The sequence below is a fragment of the Lytechinus pictus genome, chromosome 3 (assembly GCF_037042905.1).
Source record: "Lytechinus pictus isolate F3 Inbred chromosome 3, Lp3.0, whole genome shotgun sequence".
Classification (NCBI taxonomy): Eukaryota; Metazoa; Echinodermata; class Echinoidea; order Temnopleuroida; family Toxopneustidae; genus Lytechinus; species Lytechinus pictus.
In genome coordinates, this window is record NC_087247.1 from 15,011,137 (window position 1) to 15,037,208 (window position 26,072).

The 26,072-nt window shown below is 35.5% G+C and overlaps 1 protein-coding gene across 2 annotated transcripts in view; it reads left to right on the forward strand.

Moving 5' to 3' along the window:
* The window catches only part of LOC129257762 (DNA topoisomerase 2-binding protein 1-A-like), a 40,961-nt gene that overhangs the window by 12,362 nt on the left and 2,527 nt on the right, over window positions 1-26,072 (forward strand). For both annotated transcript variants that reach the window (XM_064096473.1, XM_064096474.1), the window contains 19 exons: window positions 6,596-6,786; window positions 7,654-7,817; window positions 8,876-9,010; window positions 10,165-10,280; window positions 10,457-10,690; window positions 11,209-11,431; window positions 11,979-12,167; window positions 12,617-13,172; window positions 14,158-14,265; window positions 14,869-15,018; window positions 15,762-15,914; window positions 16,488-16,756; window positions 20,336-20,505; window positions 21,616-21,785; window positions 22,281-22,454; window positions 23,739-23,892; window positions 24,233-24,339; window positions 24,685-24,798; window positions 25,517-25,711. In XM_064096473.1, the coding sequence (XP_063952543.1) occupies window positions 6,596-6,786; window positions 7,654-7,817; window positions 8,876-9,010; window positions 10,165-10,280; window positions 10,457-10,690; window positions 11,209-11,431; window positions 11,979-12,167; window positions 12,617-13,172; window positions 14,158-14,265; window positions 14,869-15,018; window positions 15,762-15,914; window positions 16,488-16,756; window positions 20,336-20,505; window positions 21,616-21,785; window positions 22,281-22,454; window positions 23,739-23,892; window positions 24,233-24,339; window positions 24,685-24,798; window positions 25,517-25,711 (3,572 nt within the window). The remainder of the gene's footprint in view (window positions 1-6,595; window positions 6,787-7,653; window positions 7,818-8,875; window positions 9,011-10,164; window positions 10,281-10,456; window positions 10,691-11,208; window positions 11,432-11,978; window positions 12,168-12,616; window positions 13,173-14,157; window positions 14,266-14,868; window positions 15,019-15,761; window positions 15,915-16,487; window positions 16,757-20,335; window positions 20,506-21,615; window positions 21,786-22,280; window positions 22,455-23,738; window positions 23,893-24,232; window positions 24,340-24,684; window positions 24,799-25,516; window positions 25,712-26,072) is intronic.

A 26,072-nucleotide genomic window follows, 5' to 3' on the forward strand; every position in this document is an offset into this window, starting at 1 on the left:
TATTTGAATCTCAAATTCTCAATAGTTAAAAAAACATTTTGGTCATGGTATTATTATCAGAAATATGCTGGATCTCTAGTTCATAAAATTAATGAAAATGTTATATTTTACATGGATCTTATTAAATACTGACCAAATGAGTTTCACATTTTTGATCAAATTAAGTAAGTTAAAATAAAGGACAAAATAACTGAAATAAGTACATGTAGTACTGTAAAGTGAATTAATATTTTTGTCAGTAGCTTTCAGTTAGGCCTATGTGATTTAATTAAAGTTTTTGAATTTCAAAGAAGTACACAAGTTTAGGCCTGAATCATTGCATTTTTCTTTTTGGTGCTTGACTGTTCTGGAAAAGTTTAACGCTACTTCTCATATGGTCACATGTCAAGGTGGTCCAATTTCACGAACAGGGTAAAAATGGTCAAAAAATTTATTTTTTATATGTTATAGGTATTACCATTCTTCAAATAATGAAGGAGGATATTATCCTAAAATACCTTTTTTTCTTAAAATGACTAATTTATATCTAATTAATACATTGACGTCAATGTAAATTTGGATTTTCAAATGCGTTTTTCTCATATTGGACCTTCTGCACGTAAAATGGTGTAAAAAATTAATGCTACATTGGATCACCCTAGTATTTTGCAGTTGTATTATTTGAACATCAATTCTTACATCAATAACAAAAATATATGGTAATCTGTTCTTGCATGCATATTAATTACATCTAATTTTAACAATGTTTAATTTTGCAATTTTTTCCAAAAAAAGTGACTCTCACCCTTAAATGCCTTGCAAATTCACTACACCATGAATGATAAAAGACTTTAAAATAGTACCTATAAATGAAGTTTACAAATTAAACAATTAACATTTTATTCCAAAATTTAAAAATTAGATATGTTGCAGATGGAGCTAATTCTTGAATATTTTCGAAATTGTCAAATTTGAATGAAACTTAGTTGTTCTTTGTATTAAACTGACTAGAAATACGAGACTGACAGTCAGTATACGTGTACATCAGTACATGTACATATTATGACATAATAGAATATATTATGGCATAATAATACATGTTTTAGTTATTTAAGTTAATTAACAATTTACCTGCATGCATATATCTTTTTTTATGAATGTACATCAACTTAAAAAGTGATGCCTAGAGTCTTGAAATAATTTTAAAGCGAAATTAGACCCAATCTATATTGAAATTTAAAGAAATTAGGAAAAAAATAAAGGTTGTTGAATGTATGTATTGGCTAACTTTTTCCTACTTAATCGAGTATATCAATTAGGCAGATAATTAAAGGGGAATCCAGCCTTGGCCATTAAATGTTGTGTTGGGAAGGAGAAAAATAAATTAAACAGAATGGTGAAAGTTTGAAAGAAATCGGACAAGCAATAAGAAAGTTATAGCTGCTTTAAAATTGAGATCACTAATACTATGTAGATTTCAAATTGGCAACTAGGTAAGTAAATTATGGCAAGGGGCAAGGACAACTTTCCCATAGGCCATGTACTTTATTATCAGGGATTTGTGGTTTTCTCCTAAGTACCCATTCCCCTGGGGCAGTAATCTAAATATAACCCAGGTAGTATATTGTTTTATGTCCTCATGATAATACTATCAAAGATTCCCCAAGTCTAAATTCTTTTAAATTTAAGTTCAAAAAGCTTCTCCAAGATACTCGTTAGTTTGTTTAACTCTTCATCACTCATACATTATATTCATCACTCATTCAATATATTTTTCATTTATACTTAGCACTACTAAGTGTGAAATTTTCGTTTTCCTGTTGATCCGTAATATTCGCTGTGAGTGCCGGGGCAAGAATCTGGAGACCATTGATCTTGTTTTTTCTCTCATTTTCTATTTCTTTCTTTTCTTTTTTTCTTTTAAACTATTCATTTAAATAGATTTAAGCTCAACTTCTACATGTTGTATTTGTGTTTTGTTTACATTGTTCATACAAATATGTAATAGGAGGCTGCATTCTACAAGCTTCGCTTTTTTAGCAGCCTCCTCCGTTTCCGAACTGTTATCTTAATTATTACATATAATAAGTTTCTTTGTTTTATTGATTATATCAAGATGTATGTAACAAAACTTATTGTAAATGATTGTAAATGATTGTTGGAAATGGAAAAATAAATGAAATGAAATGAAAGAAAAATATCATTTGAAATAAAACTTTTGGGAAAAATGACATTTTAGCCATAATATATATTGGAGTACATGGAAGAGTAGTCCTTGCCTTACATCACTATGACATCCCATATGCGGCCAATTTGAAATCTCCATGGGTATAGTGATTACCAATATTTACAACTTTTAATTAACAATTCATAACTTTTTTGTTTGTCCAATATTGTACAAACTTTTACCTATCAACTTGTCTGATTTTTCTTTTCCCCTTTAATAATTTAACTGTATAGTGACATTGAAATAGTTCCAAAAGTTTGTTTTTGACAATAAATGAACTTTATTTTGTTTAAGTAGTGACATTTAACTCAACAAATGCTTTAAATGAACAAAAATCATGAGTTAAGCACCACATTTTATCATTTTCCGCATCCACCGGCTCCGCCACCCCGGTAACTTCAAACTTAATGTGCTGTAGTTTTTGTTGCTGATATTGTATTGATATAATTTAAAGGGATGGTCCGGGCTGAAAATATTTATATCTTAATACATAGAGTAGAATTCACTGAGCAAAATGCCGAAAATTTCATCAAAATCGGATAACAAATAATAAAGTTATTGAAGTTTAAAGTTTAGCAATATTTTGTGAAAACAGTCCTCATGAATATTCATTAGGTGGGCTGATGATGTCACATACCCACTTTATGTTATCTTATGTTATAACATAAAATCATAATTTGTTCATTATTTCATACTTGTGTGAATAATATGTCTCCCTTATAATGAAAATAAGTTGCAGCAATAAATATCTAATGCACTAAATCAGTTGTTAATCCAATTTTTCTAGTTCTTGGAGGAAATTTTTTGAATAAACCTAATTTCATATAATAAAAACAAAAGAACAAGTGGGGATGTGACATCATCAGTCCACCTAATGAATATTCATGACGACTGTTTTCACAAAATATTGCTAAATTTTGAAATTCAATAACTTTATCTGTTATCCGATTTTGATGAAATTTTGCTCAGTGAATTCTACTTTATTTATTAAGCTATAAATACTTTCAGCCTGGACCATCCCTTTAAAGTAATATATTTAGCCTATAGTTCTAGCTTCAAAATGAGACCTTACACAACAAATTTGGCCATGGGGCTGTGATGTAGCTACAATTTATCCACAGCACTGCGTGGAAATTTGTTCATCCGCCACCCTTTTTGCATACCCAACTTATGAAATGCGACCATATATTCATTCTCTTTTCAGGAATTGGTAGTAAATGAAATCTACTATTTTGGTGTCATGCATTCTTCGGGCACATGTGACTAAAACGTGCAATCTCACAAAGTTTCAGACTCTGAAAATGCCTGAAAATATGATTTTTGGTCTCGCCTGCATAGCAGAACAAGACTATCGGCGCCGTTTTTTTTAAATATCGTAACCTAGAAAGTATATCGGGGTTCCCAGCCCATCAGAGAAATTAGGGAAAATTCAGGGAATTTGATTTTTTTTAAATCCATCAAATCGGGGGGAAATGCCTCAAATGAGGGAAAAGTCAGGAAATTTTGATCAGCCCAAAAGTCAAAAGCATGGTAGTCGGTCAGACTCTGATATATTTTGTTGCATATCACGACAACATCCATTGAATGACTGGTTATGGTGATACTAATTAGTTTTACTTTATTGTTTTTGTCTCGCCTGCATAGCAGAGCGAGACTATAGGCGCCGCTTTTCCGACGGCGGCGGCGTCAACATCAAATCTTAACCTAAGGTTAAGTTTTTGAAATGACATCATAACTTAGAAAGTATATGGACCTAGTTCATGAAACTTGGACATAAGGTTAATCAAGTATTACTGAACATCCTGCCTGAGTTTCAGGTCACATGACCAAGGTCAAAGGTCATTTAGGGTCAATGAACTTAGACCATGTTGGGAAAATTATTTTCAAAATCTTAACCGAAGGTTAAGTTTTTGAAATGACATCATAACTTAGAAAGTATATGGACCTAGTTCATGAAACTTGGGCATAAGATTAATCAAGTATTAGTGAATATCCTGCTCGAGTTTCAGGTCACGTGACCAAGGTCAAAGGTCATTTAGGGTCAATGAACTTTGGTCAAGTTGGGGGTATTTGTTGAATTACTATCATAACTTTGAAAATATATGGATCTAGTCCATGAAACTTGGACATAAGGTTAATCAAGTATTAGTGAACATCCTGCTTGAGTTTCAGGTCACATGACCAAGGTCAAAGGTCATTTAGGGTCAATGAACTTTGGCCAAGTTGGGGGTATTTGTTGAATTACCATCATAGCTTTGAAAATTTATGGATCTAGTTTATGAAACTTGGACATTAGGTTAATCAAGTACCACTGAATATCCTGTGCGAGTTTCAGGTCACATGACCATGGTCAATGGTCATTTAAGGTCAATGAACTTTGGCCGTGTTGGGGGTATTTGTTAAATTACCATCCTAACTCTGAAAGGTTACGGATCTAGTTCATAAAACTTGGACAAAAGAGTAATCAAGTATCACTGAACATCCTGTACGAGTTTCAGGTCACATGACCATGGTCAAAGGTCATTAAAGGTCAATGAACTTTGGCCAGGTTGGGGGTATTTGTTGAATTACCATCCTAACTCTGAAAGGTTACGGATCTAGTTCATAAAACTTGGACAAAAGAGTAATCAAGTATCACTGAACATCCTGTACGAGTTTCAGGTCACATGACCATGGTCAAAGGTCATTAAAGGTCAATGAACTTTGGCCAGGTTGGGGGTATTTGTTGAATTACCATCCTAACTCTGAAAGTTTATGGATCTAGTTCATAAAACTTGGGATATAAGAGTAATCAAGCATCACTGAACATCCCCTGTGAGTTTCAGGTCACAAAACCAAGTCAAAGGTCAGTTAAGGTCAATAAACTTAGGCCATGTTGGGGTAATTGTTGAAGTGCCATCATAACTTTGAAAGTTTATGGATAGAGTGAATGAAATGTGGACATGGGTGTAGTTGACAGTCTTAAGTCTCCGTTCAAATGTCATTTATGGTCAATGAACGTGGTATTATGTCATTATATGAATGATGTTTTTGTGAATGATTATTTTATAGTAGTTTTCAAAGTTAGCACTGCTGCTATATTAAATTGCGTAATGCAGGCGAGACTGCCAGAGGCGTTCCACTTGTTATACTGAAAATACATGTAATTCACTGCAACAACTTAAACATGCGAAACTGGGAATGGGTTTAAATAATTATCAGGGAATTTTTAAACTTCAGGGAAAAAGCAGGGAATTTTGTTTTCTTGAAAAGCTGGGAACCCTGTATATGGACCTATTTCATGAAACTTGGACATAACGTAATCAAGAATCAATGAACCTTATGCCTGAATTTCAGGTCACATGACCTAGGTCAAAGGTCATTTAGGGTCAATGAACTTAGACCATGGTGGGGAATCAACATTGAAATCTTCACCAAGGTTAAGTTTTTAGGATGTCACAACTTCTGAAGATTATGGATCTAGTTTATGAAATTTGGACATAAGGATAATCAAGTATTACTGATCATCTTACATGAATCTTCGGTCACATGATCAAGGTCAAAGGTCATTTATGGTCAATGAACTTAGTATTTTGTTAAATGTATTATATGAAGTCCGCACTGCTGCTATATTGAATCGCGCAAAACAGGCGAGACTGCAAAAGGCATTCCACTTGTTTTGTTTTAATGCTATCCCATTTGTTTTACAAAGTGAAAGCAAGTGTCTCTGATTTGACTTTGTAATCATGTCCAGTGTTTGATACTTGGCGTGTACAAAGCTACTTTTTCACACGGGCAATTCCATGTTGTATGTCATGTATGTAGGAGAAGCTGTTATGATCAGCATTATTTGTTGTGGGAAAACTCGCAACTACATGATCAACTGAATAGAGATCCACTTGTGCCTGCTTTTGTTGGAATTATGAGAAGATAAATTCTGTCAAGAAAATTAAGAAATACACCTTGCTCATTCCACTTTGTAAATTGATGTACTTGATATAAGGTTTGAATTTGAATATCAATGCTGAGAAAGATGGGGAAAAACAAGAATGCCTTACATCTTACAGATAGAATTTATGAGCATGAATTGTGCTGCAATCACCAGTTGCATCAGAATACTGGGATAGAAACATGTAAAGGATTCCAATGACATAAATTATGACTGTCCAGAATTCAAAACTTGTGCCAAATCTCAGCCAGGACCTCCTGCCTCTTTTTCTTTCTGTAGTTTGAAAATACTTTTTATATTGATTTTACTGTGTATGACTGAAAATGGATACAGGATGTTTTTGTTTTTCGGCATGTTGAATATTCATTTCACAATGTGCTACCCCAGTAGCATTCTCATTGCAATGCTATGCCAAATTTAAAGAATGCCTTTTTAAACATTTTTTCTTCAAATATATGCAGCCCTTGGAAATATCAGTGCAATAAACGTTAGCAGTATCCATCCCATAGACGAGACGGCTGTAAGTGATGCAAACATCACCATGGAAACGAGTCGACTTGTACCGCCTCTTCAACCTCAGGTTGGCTTAGCAGAGCTAGAAAAGCTCGATCTTGCCACATGTGAAGCAGAGATGTTTCTTGATGGATGTAAGGTAGGCTAGATACTCAAATACCCATCTATATTGGCCATTTTTGCCAATATTGTTCTCTTGTCCCACATGTATATATTGATGTAAGTAATCGTAGCATCGACTGATTTCCCACAGAACGATCTGCAGAATTGTAATTTTCCAATGAATTTAAGCTGGGCAAAAATTCAGGAATGAACCTATAGTTCCCATGTTAAAGGTCAAGTCCACCCCAGAAAAATGTTGAACAAATAGAGAAAAATCAATCTAGCATAAGGCTGAAAATTTCATCAAAATCAGATGTATAAAGAGTAAGTTATGACATTCAATTTTCACTTATTTTTCACAAAAGTGATATGCACATCTCGGTGCCATGCAAATTAGACAGTCAAAAACTTGACTGAACCAATTAGTATTAGACAATGCTGATTCTACATGTTCAGGGAAGAATTAATCATTGTTTCACTTGACAATGAGGAGAAAATTAGAATGTTTCATATTTCATATAATAAAATCAATAGAAATAGTGAATGGATGACATCATCAGTCCCCTCATTTGCATATAATTGTTTTGTGAAATTAAGCGAAACTTAAAATGCCTTAATTTTCTTATTTTACATCCGATTTTGATGAAATTTTCAGTGTTGTGCTTGTTGGAGTTTTCTTTTTATTCATATAAACTTTTTGTTGGGGTGGCCTTGTCCTTTAAAAGAAAATAGAAAATATTTCAAAGGAGAAGAAATCCTTAAAAAAATCACTCGTAGAAAAAAAAAAAAAAAATTTCTAGTAATCATGGCCGGAAAAGGGGGATGTGCAGAAAAGCAGTCTTATTAGTAACTAAGCTAAAGTTCATGATGTAGTTTCAGTTAATCCTTATTTTCTTCTCTACAGATTTTCTTGAGCGGGTTCTCTGGGCAGCATTTAGAGAAGCTTCGTAAAGTTGTGAATGCAGGAGGTGGGACACGCTTTAATCAGATAAATGAGAATGTGTCTCATGTCATTATTGGTAAAAGGATAGAAGATCACGTAACTGAGCTGAAAGAATTAACAAACAGGTAATTAATATTAATAGGAATTCAACCCTGAAAGGACTGGGGTATTTGAGGTGTCTCGAGGATTGGGCCAAAACTTGGCACGCACATTTGTTTCAACATGAACTACAAGCGGGTATCTAAAAAAATTGGGAAAAAAATATCTCCAATTTTAGAAATTTATGCACAGGGTTACAAATGGTACATAATTTATACAAACTGTAAGTATATGAAGACTGATTTGGCACCACCGAGTTTTTTGTGTCTAAATGTTTGCTGTTTCTGCAAATGTCATGATTTTTGTCATTTTGATGAAAATTTTAGCAGTATTCTAAGATTTTAAAGGACAAGTATACCCTGGTTTAAAGTTGGTAATAATAGAAGTAAAAATCCAAGACATAATTGGTGTAAATTTGTCTGATCAAAGATGAATGAGTAATGGATTTTTTAAGTTTTTATTTTGTGACGTCATTTTAAAGCAAGTCCCCCATTCACCATGTTATAGAAATTTTTAAAAAGGGCATTTCTTAAAATAATTAGGTGATTTTATTCATGCAATATTATCATCAGACACATCATTTCAAACCAACATCTATGATAAAAATAGTTTGTCTTGAATCATTAAAAATGTGAATCAACATTATTTATATTTCATAACATAGAGGGCGGTTGCCTGCATATGTCACTAATATTAAAATCTCTAGTATTCTTTGATTGATACGGCAGGGGTAATAATATGAAACTTTCAAATTTTTATTGATTTTTGTCAAAACTTTTATTTTAATATTTTCTTTATTTATATATATATTTTTTGTTTCCTTTTAGTGAAATACCTTTATTATGAGGGTGAACATCCCCTCTAAGTATTGATAGGAAATTGAGCTATTATCAAATACTGAGCAATTTGTCTTGTATTTTACATTGCCCACACAGAGATGAAATGAGTTACTTTTCATTGCTTTATTTTCCATCTCTGACTCAAAACAACATGCATCCATCAACTTTCAAATGTACAAAATGGGTGGTGACATGTTCTAAACGACTAATACTTTGTAAATAACAAATATTGTTTTTCCCACCAGACCATCCACAGTGTCCGTCCATTGGTTGCTTGAGTGTGCTAAGCAAGGCAGACAGGTTTCTGAACAGGACTTTATCTTAAAGGATATCTTGGATGTCCATGAGGCTGCTGATAAGGAGAATGAAATCACTTTCAAGTAATTCAAATTCTATCTAATATCTTCCAGTTACCTTGCATATCATTTTGATTCTTGATGGGAATTTCAAGAAACTTGCGTTCAGTTCCAAAATGGGTTTATGTCCCCAAATCAGTTGTAATTCCCTTGATTAAACGCAAATTGTAGTGGGTTGCATAAAATTGCAACTCTACTCTCTTGCACCCTCGACATTACACTTAATTTGGAACTTGCGCTTGATTTGCAATTGAATGCAAGTTTCTTGCAACTCCCTGTATATGCGGCAAATAGTATCTGGTAATTTTCCCATATCTCGTGAACAGATGGCAAGATCCAGCAATCCAAATTGACAACAAAAAACGTAGGTCCAAGGATTTACTGATATATTCGATATGCAAATTTTTTTTTTCAGAGATGAGACTTTGACAACGATTTAAAGAAAATTCAATCAGTTGAGGGAAAGATCATCCGATGAAAGTCAAAATGCAATAAAATTGACATCTGCTCAGGAATCTGCACTATTCTGATGCCTAAGGCCCTTAAGAAATTTGAATTGTCTTAATATGAACACAAAAGATAAGAAAAAAATTTGTCGTTCCTTTGCAAAGGAGTTACAATTGCTAACCTAATCCTTAAAAAAAATTAAATAATGGCAATTTCAGTAAATGATCATATTAATGCATATACCCAAAACGGTAGTGGTGTGATTGATATAAACTAAAAATATTTACAGATTTTACATACAAATTTCATTTGTTTGGGTGCCCAATCTGTGTATGTGTGTCTTATTTATATAAAAGACATTCTCAAAAGACAATGGAATGGGCTGAAAAGTTCAGTATACAATCTTTGTCAGTAGCTTCTAATATCATATTACTAAATACACTAAACTGCTCAAACGACAATGTTGAATGAAAATAACATCAAAAGAGGGAACTAGAATTAAATTTAAATCCCAACGACCAGAAAAATGCTGTATTTAAATTCTAACGGGTAGAAATTTGTTTAATGACAACTTCGCTTTTGTGATATTCTAATGTTCAATGATACTCTAGTATAGTTCATTTTACTGACCAATTATCAAAGCTTTATACAGGCTCTATAATTGTAGAATTTCCCATGTCTATTGATCTCTACTAAGTCCATGTAACAATGTTATCTATTTCCATCTTTAGACTCCCAGCGAATCAAGTAAAGAGAGTGTCAAAAGTTGGATCGAGAAAGAGATCTGATGAACATGGAGAAGAAGAGGATATATTGAGCCAGTATTTACCAAATGCTTCATCTGCAGGTAATCTATGCTTGATGCGGTGACTTCTGAAATTGTGAATTTCCCATGGAATTTGTACAACCACTTGCCAGTTTCTTTTATCCTCGCTACATTCTCCATAAATAACATGAAAACACAGGAAGAGTTATCTCTTCCATAATTTGATTTTTAATGTCACACTTTTGGATTACTATTAGGTGGTGGTGACAACGACTCGACAATGATCCAGGAAGAAAATGCAGACAGGACTCATAGTGACGGGAATAGAACCCAAGAAGATGATGACGAGACTCAGATAGATGAGAATGAAGGAGTAGAGGAAGGAGAAGATGGAGAGAAGGATGGAATCTTTGCTGGGAAGAAGTTTGTCGTTCTTGGTTTCCTTCCAGAGCAAGAGCGTAATCTGTGTGAAATGATCCCGAGTCAAGCAGGTTAGATACATATGAGCCCTGTTACACAAAACCTTGTGATTAATCATAGTGCTGATTTTTATGTTTGATTGCATTATGTGCAAATACAAATCAACTGTAGGATCTATTGCTTGCTTTGTGTTACAGGGTCCAGTGGGGCTATTTCATGAAAAGTGAAGTGTAGAGTCATCAATATAATGACAGAATAGAATAGATACATGTATCATTGTCACTTGCATGACTCAAGGTTAGTCTTGTCAACTGTAGTACCAAAAAGATTGTGCTATTTTAGTTGTACATAATTTTCTCAGCTGTCTTCTAGGTATGGACTTGCCCCTCAGTGCCTGCTCTGTACCTGATTTGGAACCCCTGATGACATGACTTTGGGAGTGATGATCATTTCACTCTTATTTTGGGTATTGTCTTAACCCTAAATACCTAATTAGGCAAGGATCCCTGTCATTATTACCTCTGTCAACATGTATGTGAGATTATGATTTTATTTGATCTTTAAGACGCTAATTCTCTTTCTCTTCTAGGAATGGTCTTACCCTTCAACACCCGCTCCATACCGGACTACGCGGTGGTTCCCATCATCGGAACCCTCGTCAACATGACCGTAGGTGAGATAGTCACCAACTGTTGGCTTCAGATGTCCCTTGAGGTGGAGACACTGCTAGAACCCTCCAGCAACGATCTCTTTACTCCTATCCCTATCATGAAAGAAGCCATGCCTCTCAGGAATTGCGTCATATCAATAAGGTCAGTCGCGTTCTCTTTCACGTGGGGCGGATTTCAAGGAAGGGTCTTGTCAGTGATATCCATTGACAACTTGCGTCTTAGCCAATCAGATGCATGGATTTCAGTAGGTTAAGATTATCTGTGATAAATCACTGATCTAAAATTGCTTATCAAGGTAGTCCCTTTAAAATATAACCATTACATGACATGCTGTATGTACTGCATTTTACTGCAAGACGATCAGCATACAAAAAAAAACTAACATAAAGTTACCGGTCTGATCCTGACATGCATCTTGAGTGATATGATCTATCCATCAGATTTTTATTGCAGCTTCTAATTTAGTCCTCCATCCATTTAAAAATACCAAGATAATGTTGATATTGATTGTAAATGAACATTTCAAACCCTTTTGAGCAATATAAGTCATCCTTTACATGTTATGTATGAAATTACACTGAATTTGAAAAAAAAAATGGTCATAACTTTGTGTGTAGTTGATGTTAGCGTTATTATATTTTGCCTTCCTAACTGCATGATTGTTTTCTTTATCTTTCTGCTCCTGTAGTCAGTACAGCTTCGTAGAACGTGACTGTCTCCTTCACATCGCCGAGTTGTTGGGAGCACAATGCCAGGAGTACTTTGTGAGGAAAGCTATAAACAACCTTGAAGCAAACACTCATCTACTGCTAAGAGACCCAGAGGGTACCAAGTATGTGGCTTCTAAGAAATGGAAGGTCCCTGCCATAACCAGACGGTAAGTGTCGTCTTTCATCCAAGTCATTTGCTCTGATCTTTCCATAAATTCTCTGAAGACAATCGATTAATCTCCATGGTTCCACCGCACAGAATTCGCATGTTTTGCAATTTTGCTGTAAAGATCAGGAAAGGAATTATGTCCATTACCTGTTGCGATCAGAATTTGATATTGTTTAAATTTCAAAATTTATTTTTCCTTAAAGTTCTATTGTCCTCATCTTCAAGTTTTGTTGTGGATTTTTTAAAGACAATTTTTTACCTAGTGAGTAGTGTAGATGGACTATAGAAGATTTTAGAAGTACCTTATGGCAAAGTAAACATTCTACAGCGTGACAAAAAATTATGTTAAAATTTCAGTGATTTTTAAAAACAAGTCATAATTATGATTTTTTTTGTATTCAGTGCAATTATTGCTAGATCCTGAAATATTAACCTTGTATTTTACAGATGGCTTCTGGACTGCGCCAGAACAGGTAAAAAACAACCAGAGAAGAACTACCTTGTGGATCTCACAAAAGAAGAACCAAGTGACATGTCCACTTCTACTAAGGAGGAACCATTACCACCAAAGAAACCATTATTACCTCCTGAGGAAACACCAAAAACCAAGGAAACCTCACCAGAACAAACAAAAACCATTCCAAAGTCAGAGAAGCAACAAGAAAAGCCTCTTGAGGATCATCCTCAGAAGACACCAAAGAGTGTAACAATCAAGGAGAGATCTCCTGTGCAGGATACAGGAGCAAGTACTCGGAACCAGATTCCTAAAGCCACAACCCCTGCTGGACGACCTGTCAGGAACAAAACACTTGAGATGGTGAAGCAACCAATCGCAAACAAGAGCGTTGAACAGGTCAAAGGTCAGACTCCTGGTAAAGAGAGCACTCCAAGCAGGATCTTACGTCCAGGTTTCAAACCCTCATTTGATCTGGATGATGCTGTAGCAGCTTTGGATTCTCCTGGAATGCCAGTAGGGAAGGGTCATCGAAGGAAGTCAAGTCTGGTGAGTTTTATTCGATCATGGTGATGTTTTTTTGGCAGGATCAAATGGTCAAACCTGACCAAATCTTCAGAATTTGAAAATGGATGTTTGAGAGTAAAAAAAGATTTATTTCCTTGATAAATGTGAAAGTGCAATTGAAATATGGCTAGTTAATGGTTTGCCTGATAATTTTCTAACAGTATGTGAGGAATAATGGAATACATTGAGAGACTATACCAAAGGAATTATGGTAGTGTGAAATATTTTGTAACAATTTCAGAGTAGATTAAAAGTCCAGGCTTCATTTTGCTTTATCCTTAACAATCAAATCATTATACATATCGGAACCTTAAACCAGTATTGTATTGGACTATTTGGGGGAATGAATGAACTTGCCTCAACATGTAAGTTTTTCCACCATTGGCCCCCATTCCACAGAGGGGGAGACCTTTGAAGGACCTTTGAAAGACAAAAAATTGGCAAGGTCTTACAGCAATCTTCAAGATGACTGAAATTTGTCATCTCTGTGGAGTGGCTCCGAAAGACTCAAAGAGCTGTGAAAGACTAATATCTTTCAATGGTCTTCAGAGATCATTTATGCAACAAGTGATCTTTCAGAATTCTTTCCATGGACTTTCCCCTGGTCTTTCAATGATCTCTGAGTCTTACAGTGATCTCCGCAAAAATCTTGAGAGACTTGGAAAGACTAGTAAGAACTTTGAAAGTTCATAGAAAGACGGCTGAAAGACCATTTTCCTGAAAGACCGCTGAAAGACTGTTTTGAACCGTTTCAAAAAGTTTTGCGACTCACAAGGACCACGAAGACCACTGAAAGATCCTTCAGGAATCGTGAAGGACCTCGGAGATCTTTGAAAGTTGATTGAAAGACCTTTGAAAGATCAAGCAAGTTTCATGGTCTTACAACAGTCTTTCAGAGGGCTTGCTCTCTGTGGAATGGGGGTTTTTAAAGAGAAAATTGCTTTTATTTTGTCCACATTCTATTTAGCCACTGGAGGAATTCTTTCATCAAAACATCACCAATGCCCTACAGATGGGAAGTACTAAAGCAGGAAGGTCAGAAGATGAAGATGATGACACTGTCTTCAAAGAAGAGGTTAGTGTAGTGGGTACATGACTTGATACTATCCTGCCTTAGGAGCAGTGTCCATTTGTATAAGATGGTTAAGAGAAAAGGTTGGGTATAATAATAAAATAGTGGGGTGCTGTTTAGATGGAGAGGGATCTATTATTGTAGCATATCTATGTCTTTGGGGTTGTAAATGATCCTTAATTATAGGTTATGTCATTTTGAAAATGAAATGAAGTAAAATTGAAATTACTATGTTTATTGTTTTCTGTTCATTGTGATAAGTTAGCCAGGATTGAGAATGCAGCTCGTAAATGAATAAATGAAAACCTGATATATATGGTCAGACTGTATGTGATTTGATGGCCAGTTATTTTGTGAAGAACTTCATTCCTCACAAGCTCAAGGTTCTCTGTGACCTAACATGCCTCACCATCTCAAACCCAAAGGTAATTGGGGTTTGAGAGCCAACGAAAGCTAATACCAGGGCCCTGCTGCTTAGCAGTAACTATGATAGTAATATTCCCTTTTAATGGTCACTTGGTTGCTGAGCATTGTTACCATGGTTGTCAACATATCTCTCAGTGCCTGTATAACGGATGTAACTGATCTCTGTATATCCACATCTAGGAGCCTGCACCAGGTATTCTTCATGGAGTTGTGATCTGTGTGAGTAAGAAACTGAGCAGAAAGCAAGGAGATTACAACGACATTGCCATGGCATTGGGCGCCGAGTACCACTGGACCTACGATGAGAAGTGCACTCATTTTATCTTCCAGGTTAGTCAGCTGTCACATGTCATCTCTCCATTCCATTAGTGCCCATCCTTCTGTGGGGCCTATTTCTTAAAACTTATTTATTATATTAACAAATGTGCAATAACGATTAAAAATTTACTGAAATCTTTAAATTGAATGGCTGGCAATAAAAAGAAAGTATGTGTTTATTATAACATGTCTACAGACATGCCAACCATTCCCTTTTTAGAGTATTTGATCTTCTTTTTGCTATGAATACACCAATACTTTTAATGCATGATTTGTTACTTTTTTCAAGAAATTTCCAATCATGGAGTATGTATTATACACAGCGCGGGACACTTGCGACGGTCGCAGACCGGTAAAAATCACTGTCGGGCCAGTAACTCGTTGCATGAAAATAACAAGTAAATTCTTGCCTATGAGCACATGTTTAAAAGGGTGAATTATCAAGTTTTCAAGTAGAGTCATTTCACATGTTTTTTCACCGATCTCACTACAACAAGCTGGTGATTGTTATGTTGAGACAAATTTTTAAAGATACTCTTTTTTGTCAAAAAATCCTTTTTTTTTTTTCCTTCTAAGTATACTTTTTTTTGTAGAAGGTTGGGAGGTCTGTGTCTAGAGAGTGTTCAGTCAACATTTGTCATGTGACAACTTTCCTTGATTTTGACTTATTTAATAACTTGTCACTTAAATTGTCTGATTTTAGTGATCCATAGTAAATCAGCTATTTTCCTGCTTTCTGTATGATTTTGTTTCAGGGCAAAGCCAATGACACGGCCAAAGAATTCCGTCTAGCCAAGAGCCAAGGGAAGATCATTGTTTCCTCGCACTGGTTGCTGGCTTGTCAAGAAGAAAATAAGAGACTTGATGAAACATGCTATCCACACACCTACAACCCAAAACTTAGTCTGGTTAGTATCTTAATTGGTTTTATACATATACGGTTATTGAAGAAAAAAAATATATATATCAGGATGAAGGTCACCTCTATATGTCTTTGTGTCTATGAACACTGGATAGGAGTGGTTTATGGCCATCTTCAATCAGTTGAAATAATGCCTAGATCTACAGTGCGTACCAGAAAAATGCATGTTTTCAGATATTTGCGATCATCAAATATGTCGTGAATTCATATTTAATAAATAAAAACTGTGGCTTGTCTTAAATAATTTGCACAGGAACTTGTGTTTCTATCTGTACTTTTTCTACTCATTCATACCTGTTTTCATTCCTTGATTTGGTAAAATAAAGAGCACAAAAGAGAAAGATTAATCAGAAATAGCACTGAGATGCCAGTAAAACAGGAGAGAATCAGTGACTTATGCAAGCAATGTCAACATATTTCTCGGGATTAACATGTATAAATTTATTAATTTGTTCCCATTTGTCTATTTCTTGTGTACATTACACTACCTCTTAAAAAAACATTGTCTCAATAGGTAAATAGTGATATTATTTTGCATTAACCATAAACTCTCTTGCAGTCGGTGGTTGCCTCCCAAGGTCGCACACCTGCTCGTTCAGTGAGGTCAAAGGTCACACCCGTTGCCGTGGCCACACCACTAGCCCCGAAACCGCCTCCACCTAAACCTCCACCAGCCGTTGAGAAGAAAGAAGACATTGAAGCAGATACCATGTCCGATGATGAACTGTTGAGGGCGGTAGAGAACGAAGAGCAAAGCAAGACAGCAGGGGATCATGGGACTTCTATTAATCTTCAGAAACAGCTCGAGGACGTCATGACATCGACACTGTAAGTCAAGTGTATTCTAATCTATGCAGTGCTGAAGCAATCGTGTCACAAAAAACTTGTCCGTTTCAGTGTTTTGACAAAGCATGATGAAAAACACCAGCAACCTAAATTTTGAAGCTGTCCTTGGTGTCCAAACTCTGGCCGAGCAAGATATCTTTGATCGCATTTGATACTTATCCAGTCGCGAACTTTTCCATCTCCTTTACTTTGCCATGGGTAATCCAGGGCTCGACATTAGTGGGCGCCCAAATCAGACCTCCGGGCGCTCAATAAAGAAAGAAGAATTCTAAGCGCCCGGACCGGGCGCCTTAATTTTCAGAAATGATCCCTCTCATCGAATAAATCTAAAATGTGTCGGAGCTTACAGAACAGACAAGATGCCCTGCTCTTCTCTCAGATTGACTGTATACTGCTTTTGTATCAAACTATCATGTGGTAAATCACTAATCTCACTCCAAAGTTAGTACAAAAGATCAGAGAGATCACACCTACAACGAAAGTTGAATTATGTGAACTCCGAACATTGACCCCTATTTGAACCCTGAACAAGGGTGGGTAAATGAGACATGCCTTCTGGAATGTTTATAAACAATCGACAGTGAAAAGTGAGGCACCCACGGAGGGAAAATTTTGGTAAAGTAGAGAGAGAGAGGGAAGAAAGCGAAAGAGACATGTTTCTAGGGAGAGAGGGTGGGGGAGATGAGGAGGAGGAGAGAGGAGGATGGGGGAGGTTCCATTAAAGGGATGGTCCGGGCTGAAAGTATGTATAGCTTAATAAATAGAGTAGACTTCACTGAGCAAAATGCCAAAAATTTCATCAAAATCGGATAACAAAGTTATTGAATTTTAAAGTTTAGCAATATTTTGTGAAAACAGTCGTCATGAATATTTATTAGGTGGGCTGATGATGTCACATCTCCACTTGTTCTTTTGTATTTTATTATATGAAATTAGGTTTATTCAAATTTTTTCCTCCAAGAACTAGAAAAATTGGATTGATAACTGATTTAGTGCATTAGATATTTATTGCTGTAACTTATTTCATTATAAGGGATACATATTATTCACACAAGTATGAAATAATGAACAAATTATGATTCTATGTAATAACATAAGAAAACAGAAAGTGGAGATGTGACATCATCAGCCCACCTAATGAATATTCATGAAGACTGTTTTAAAAAAATATTGCTTAACTTTAAACTTCAATAACTTTATTATTTGTTATCCGATTTTAATGAAATTTTCGGCATTTTGCTCAGGGAATTCTACTCTATGTATTAAGATATAAATATTTTCAGCCCGGACCATCCCTTTAAGAGAAAGGGTGAAGATTGAGAAAAACAGGCCAAGATCGAGATCTGATACATGAACAGGGTGCTACATAACTTTTTTGAAGCCCAGTCGGGCAAGTGAACTCCTAAATAGTTGGAAAATACTTGCCCGAAAATATATTTCACTGGCCCGCAAAATCTCTTTCAAAACGTTTTTACCGCTCCAAAAGAAAGAAGTGCAGGTTTATATACCAATGCTTTTTTCCTCTCTTTTAAACATGAACTGGCCTATGTACCTTGTATTTGCCTGCCATGACTGACATTAGTGTCAATATGCCATATGATTAATTTCCTCTATCAAATATTTTCATGTACTTTTGTATATGTCAATGGCACAAAATAAAAAGAGAATCACTGAAAATAATACTGAATACAAAGAAAGAAGGAAGGAAATAAATAAATAATAAAGAATGAAGGAGAGAGAAAAAAGGAAAGAAAAGAGAACAGAGAAAAAATATGGAAAAATGAAGTAAAGAAAATGGGAAAAAATGAAAAGAGAGAGAGGATAAATTAGGATGAAAGAAAGAATAAAGGAAAGAAAAAAATATGTCCTTCATTCTTTGAAATAAAGAAAGAAAGAAAGGAAAGAAAAAGAAAGAAATGGAAAATGAATTATTGTGTGAAAGAAAGAATGAAAGCAAAAAAAGAAAAAGAAAGTAAGATAAAATGAGGAAAGAAAAAGGTTTCCTTCATTTTTTGAAAGAAAGAAATAATTATGAAAAACAGGGAGGAAGGAAGTAACATTGAAGGAAAGGATGAAAAAGAGGTAGGAAAGAATGAAGGGGAGAGAGAATGAAAAAAAGAAGAAAATAATGGAAGAAGGAAAGAGAACAAAAAGAAAGAGAGGAAGGGAGAAGGAAGCAAAAAGAAAGGAATTAAAGTATGAAAAGGAAGGAAAGAAAAATGAACAGAGAGAGAGGATCAGGAAAGAAAGCAAGGAAAGATTAAAAACAAAGATAGATAGAACAAAAAAGGCCAGCAGAAAGGATAGAAGAAAGGATGAATTGGATTGAAAAGAAAAAAAAAAGAAAGGACGGAAGGAAGGAAGAAAGAAAGAAAGGAAGGAAGAAAGAGAGGAAAGAAAGTTCAAACTTCAAAAAAACATCCAATCATCTAAAAAAAAATTACAGATATGTTTTTATATATCTTAAAATTGATAGAAAATTGATAGAAAACTAAAATGTTTTAGAATAAAATAAAAAAAATTCAAAGTGAAACCTTGTCAAACTTGAAAATTAGGTGAATCATCACGGCATCACACACACACAGTTACAAGTTCACACCGATCTCAAGACTCAAAACGAAAGCTGAAAACTCAATAACTTGCTCCTCTGATCACATCACCAAATCAGTGATATGAGAATCGATATAATTATAACAAATTCCCGCCAATTTTGTGATTATTTTTTGGTGGAAAAAATATTTTTCATGTGAGATTGTTCACTCTGATTGATCGGGGATGTGCAGGTCTGCAGTGCATGCAGGGAAGCACAGCCTGCATGCCTGCCACACACGGGCGGGAGGCCCCGGCCATGTCCACCGGCTAGTTAATGTTTGTATGCTGACTTTGTGTGTGTGTGTCTTTGTGTGTAGATTTAAGAAAATAGCGCAATTACCGGCTTGCAATATGAATTGAGGGAAGTTGTTCACTTTGTTTTTTCTCTCTCTTTTGTATTTTTGCTTGTGAAATATGGGAAAACTTCGAAAAATTTCATTTCACAATGAGAATTTTGCTTGCCCGATTCGGGCAAGCAGTTTTTGTCTTTGCTTCAAAACACTTGCCCGACTCTTACTTTTACTTGCCTTTGGCAATCAGGCAAGCACTTATGTCGCACCCTGATGAATATGCAATAGCGAAATGATCCCGATCAAAAGGAATATTCATGATCTTGAACTAAGATCCTTTGCATTTGCGATGTTTTGAAATCGGCAGTGAATCATTATGTGTGAGTAAACTGACATGTCTGAAACTCACTACAATAGAGTCTGCTTAAATCAATATTCCATTTGTAGAAGAATCACCTTGGTAAAAAAAAAATTTCAGACCATAATATGCAAAGTATGAGTTCGCTTGAAATCTATGTCAAATAGATTTCTGTGGTCCAATGCAAATTGACTGGGCCATAATCACCAGTACTTGAACAATGTCTTTCAAGGTACAAAGTAGACCTGTCTCCGTAGTCAGACAAGTCTTGAGAAATAGATATCTTGAGCAGGAATTTTGTTTTTACTGGTCTTATTGTAGGAATCTAAGGGGTAGTCGAAGACGTAGCCGGCGGCCTGGTAGCAGCGCTTCCATCTCGTTGGCTGGAGATACGACCAGTGCTGATGACAGTAGCAATGGGAGGAGAAGTACAAGGTCTAGGGTGAAGCGTGGATCAGAGAAAAAGGAGGAAGGGGCTAGCAAAGATTCAGGTAAAGTATGCGACTTTTATGATAAAGAGAAGTAGATCAAGAACCTTAACTTGTATAGTGTCAAGTTTACTCTTTATTTTGCCAAAGATGGATTTGGAAATGTTTGTTAGGTAATTTAGCAAATGTTTGTAATTTCTTTTAACCCTTAAAGGGCTAGATAGAATTAAATCCACCTTCTAGAAGACTTGTGTGATATCTCCATAGTGCACTAAGATGTTGTATATGTCCGGTGGGCTCTGTGCCCACCCACCCATGGTGTAGCATACCTCAAAAAGCGTTAGGGTTGCAGTGAATGTAATTCTATAGTGAAGGACTTTTGCCAGGAAATGATCGCCAATGATTATGTAGCTGCAATTTCAGGAATAGCTAGGAAACAAGAAATTGATGAAGATGTTAGTAGATCAAAGTAATGATATAAAGTTTGTATTCAGGAAAAAAAATAAAAGTTTAAGCTTGGTTTTGTTCTGGGCAAATCCATTAAACCAACTGTTTTGTCCATCCAACCACTATTTCTCTTAATTTTACTCCTCAAGCCATGAGAAGTAGGCCCCTCTTTTTATATGAAGAACAAATAGATAAATCTGGTCAATTCTTGCATGTAGAGGGTCACATGTACATACTTTATAGAATTATCTCATTTGTTTATCATGACAAAATGCTCTAATGAAATAATAATACATCATATTTATATAAAGCTTTGTAATAATGGTGGTTTCAAAGCACTTCACAATAGAAATAGCACAAAATTGTAATACAAATGAGTTAATTTATGCATTCCTGAAAAATCAAGTCAAGGAATAAGAGAAATCCAGAATAATTAGAATTAGTACTCAATGAATTAGGATAGGAAGAGATTTGAAGGATTTTCGATAGTGGACTGACCAATTTGTAAGAGAAGATTATTCTAGAGAGTGGGAGCACTGACTCTGAAAGCATGTTGACCATAGTCATTAAAAGTACGAAGTGAAGGAGACAGGAACAAGTGTGTAGAAGAAGTTCTGAGATTTTTATCTTTTACTTTATCTGAAATGAGATTTTGGAGGTATGTAGGAGCAAGACCATTTCTGATTTTAGTAACAAGTAGAAGAATTTGTTTTTCTTTGTTCATAGGTCAACATGTTGAGGCTTCTCAGAGTGTTCAGATCACCTGGGATGATCCTACCAGCCGGAAGGAGAAAGCAAAGATCATGGCTCAGATCAAACGAGCAGACAATGGACTCGATGAACCTGAGGAACAAGATGGGGAGGATGCCCAGCAGATGGAAGAGCAAATGGTTGAGGTACCTAAACGTCCAGACTCTTTGTTTTCTGAGAACAGTGAAATATTTCCAATGCAAATAAAGATTTTGGTCAGATTAGTATAATTATAGGTTGAAACCCCTCTACCAAGGATTTTTTTTTTTTGTAGATTGGGTGACAAAACCTTTCCAAGTTTGGACCGTTAAGATTCTCAAATTATTCTTGTATAGAATCTTATGGACTCCATCCTCCACTTAACTAATGCTAGCATATTATATTTTATATTGATGAATGTGTTTGGCTGGTTATGAGGATGATGATGGTGATGATGATGATGATGGTGATGGTGATGGTGGTGGTGGTGGTGGTGGTGGTGGTGGTGATGATGATGATGGTGGTGATGATGATGGTGATGATGATGATGATGATGGTGATGATGATGATGATGATGATGGAGATGGTGATGATGATGATGATGATACATCATATATTTGGCTACATACATTCCAAAGGGATCAAATTCTTGTTCATGCCAGGATCATGCGGAAACCAAGACCGATGTAGCTCGACACGGTACAAGTAGTTCTCACAAACATGAAGACAGCCCACCTAGTCCTACCCCTAAAGCTCCTCCTATTAGACTACCCCCTGCAAGGCCCGCCGTGGCTCCACAACCAATGGACGATACGCAGGATGATCCACAACAAGAGGTCAGTCATTCTTTCTTTCCCTTGATGTCTTCTAACATAAACGTCAACCTTGCCTATCCAGCTATGTGTAGACTGGTAAATTATCAATTAAATAAAGCATTCAACCTGTGTTATACCGTCCCATCCCCCCCCCAAAAAAAAAAAAAAAAAAAGTTTTTTTAAAATTAAATCTGTTTTTCCTTTTCGTATCTATCAGTTTACAATCACTAATCATATAAAGCAAGATCTTGTATGTACAGTTGTGCTCAAAAGTTAGAGAATCTCACCACAGAAAGCACTCCTTCATGCTGAGTGTTGAATGTAGACAACAACACTACAATATCCCAAGAACCCAGAGAAAGAAACTTTATTGAATGTAATATTTTATCACCTGACTTCACAATTATTTGAATATTTAAAGATGGCAGAGCTTGAACACTTGAAATACATTCATTTTCTGGTGGGGTTCGTTAACTTTTTAGCACCACTTTAAACAAGGAAATATATCACTACTATTAAAACAAAAATTTCAGAATTTTCTACAAATTAGATGGAACTGCACAATTTCTCTTAACATAAATATGTCCAATAAGCGTAGAGAAAAAAAAAACAATCGTAGCAATCAAATATCAGATTTGCCCTCTATCTAGATACTATTTATTCTGAGATGCACTTTTGTTGCTAACCCAGCTTACTTCACTGCACAAACTACTCAAGCTATGATCATTTAAAGTACATTACAACCTTTCATATGAATTAGAAAGCATAGACAGATAATTTCAGGAAGTGGTTGGGATGTGCATACTCTATGGATGTGCATACTCTAATTGATGCAGTCTATTCTATGAAAATATATACATCAACAATACGCAATGCCAAGTCTATATAGTCATTCAAAGCCAACCTTAAAGGCATATCTATTCTTATCGTATTTCAAATAACAGCCCCCCCCCCTTTCTGTGTAGTAATTCCCTCTGCGCCTCTGAATAGGAAACTAGATAGAAGGCGCACTCTAAATGCTATATATTACTATTAGGGTAATGTACATTTCCTGAGTGCCATGGACAATTGTGAATGATCAGTAATGTGTTTATTTATCTAAAAGTTGAGACTGTTTTAGATGATGAATGAAAGGAAATCTGTTCGTTGCATGAGACAACTGCCCATATCTGATCAGGACTTCAGACTATTGTAGAGGAATTTTTGCAATATTAATTTAGAAAATTTGTCTTTTAAATCGATCAAGGTCTGTCCATAGATATGAGGTAAAATATCAAAATTATCAATGTTCTTATTTCTCCCCAGGTTTTGACGAAGCAACCAGCGTTGCCTCCCAAGTTTCTGTTCACTGGAATGGGAGCTCATGAGAAGATTGATTATAGCGCCCTCATCGAAGAGCTTGGCGGAGAAGTCAAAGACGCTCAATACTTTGATGCCTCTTGCTCTCATATCATTGTAGGTATGCGATCGTATCACTTGGCGTCAGATTAGCAATATCTTCAGACTTTCTCATGGCAAGATACAGATGAAGTCTGCCTTGCGTGATGCTACCCCACATAGGGCAATATTGGCCAAGCTTTTGATACTCTTAGAGGTCAGACTTTAAGTCTAAGATATATTTCATTAGGCTCCTCATATACGACTTGGTTTATGGTATAACGATTTGATGTTCAAATTCTTATCTAATGTTTGAATTCTTATCTAACATATTTTTAACTGCTTTGTAAATACAATTTATTGTCATTGTTAGTATTGTTATGTTGTGAAGATGTGTTATATTTTGTTTGGTTTTATTGCAGGTAATCCAACCAGGAATGAGAAGTATCTGGCGGCTCTAGCTACCGGTAAATGGGTTCTTCATAAATCCTACTTTGAGGCTTGCAGAGCAGAGAAGGGCTTTGTTGAGGTATGTTATTGTTATCTCTGACTTCATGTAAGCACACTGTCAATAATAATAGCTGGATTTATAAAGCACTTTTTGCCCGAGGATACAATGTGCTGCCATTGTCAACCCGGCTTTGTCTGTGCTGTCATATAGGCGCTGAAGCATTCAAGGAATTTCTTCCTACCGGGTCCCTCAGATTGAAAGACAAGAGTCATAACCAGTAGATCATGATGCCCCCACAACCATCGAATATAATGATAAAATTGCTTTGTTACATGAAATCAGAATTTAAAAGATGATTGTAATGCTATTAGTAATATTAGAATTCACCACATAAACATTCAAATTGATCTCTTTTTTTTATAGGAGGAACCTCACGAGTGGGGTAATAGAACCGATCTTAGTAAACTGAGTGAGACCGGTAAGAAGATGGCTCGTGCTGCTACAAGATGGAGGTGTCGGATTCAGGAACAAGAAAAGGTTAGAAGATCACTTTATAAAGTGAAACCTAATGTAGCATGTGTTCAGTAGAAAATGCATTACTCATATGGAATTGTCCACGTGATGAGGATTTGTAGTATTCAAAAGAAGTGAAAATACGTGACATATCAACTGATGGAATGCTGGAATAACCTTACAATTAAAAACATATATTTGATTTTGAAATATCAAAATAAGTTATCCACCATTACTATATGATTTGGCACATTGCTTCAATTATACTCCTGCTAAACATAGTTTATGGTCATGAAAGCAAGGAAATGCAAAACACATTTTCTGAATATTTTGATGTGTTGCCATAGGGATGACATATTAATGTTATTTTCATTAGATCAATACAGAAAGGAGACTCTAGTTTGTTTTGTTTGAGGGGCTTAGACATGTATACATGATGCAAAGTTATCACCTACAGTGGTGCTAAAAAGTTAGTGAACCCCACCAGAAAATGAACATTTAAAGAGTTCAAGTCCTGCCATGTTTTAGACATTTAATTGTGAATTCAGGTGATAAAATATTACATTCAATAACATTTGTTTCTCTGGGCTCGCCGAACATTGTAGTGTTGTCTACATTCAACACTCGGCATGAAGAAGTGCAATTTGTAGTTGGGTTCACAAACATTTAAGCATAGCTGTATCTTTGTGTGTGTTTTTTCCCCTATAACCGTTTAAATTTGATTATATCATCTGATGTTTAGATGGGCTCAAGCATTGGAGCGTTTGATGGCTGGAAGGTCGTGCTGATGGTTGAGAAGAGTAAAGAGATGTGTTTCAAACGTCTTCTGGAAGCTGGTGGCGCTAAAGTCCTTGCTGTCAGACCTCCATTTACCAACCATCTTGATGCTAGCCATGCTTTCTTTGACCTTCATAAGGTCAAAGTCACAGCCGAAGCGGTAAGGATATACACACATTAACCTCCTGTTCAAATAAGTTGTAGGATTATTCCAGAAAAAAAAAATCTGCATTTGGCCCGCTGTATGTTAGACCATCCTCAAATGATTTGTTTCTGTTTTGGCTTGGGTATTTTTTGGAGTACGTATGCATGAAGCAAAATGGAGGTCAGATGTTCAAACAGGTTGATATTGTTATGGAATTGCCTGTATGTCTACAAGTTTGTTTATCCCATTTAAGTAGTTAATATATTAGTCGTTTTAATTTGGTAATATTTGTATACAATATTGTAATAGGTAATAGGAATTTTCTAATGTATAGTGTAAACCTTTTTAGAACAATGGTTTGACACTTATGTGACAC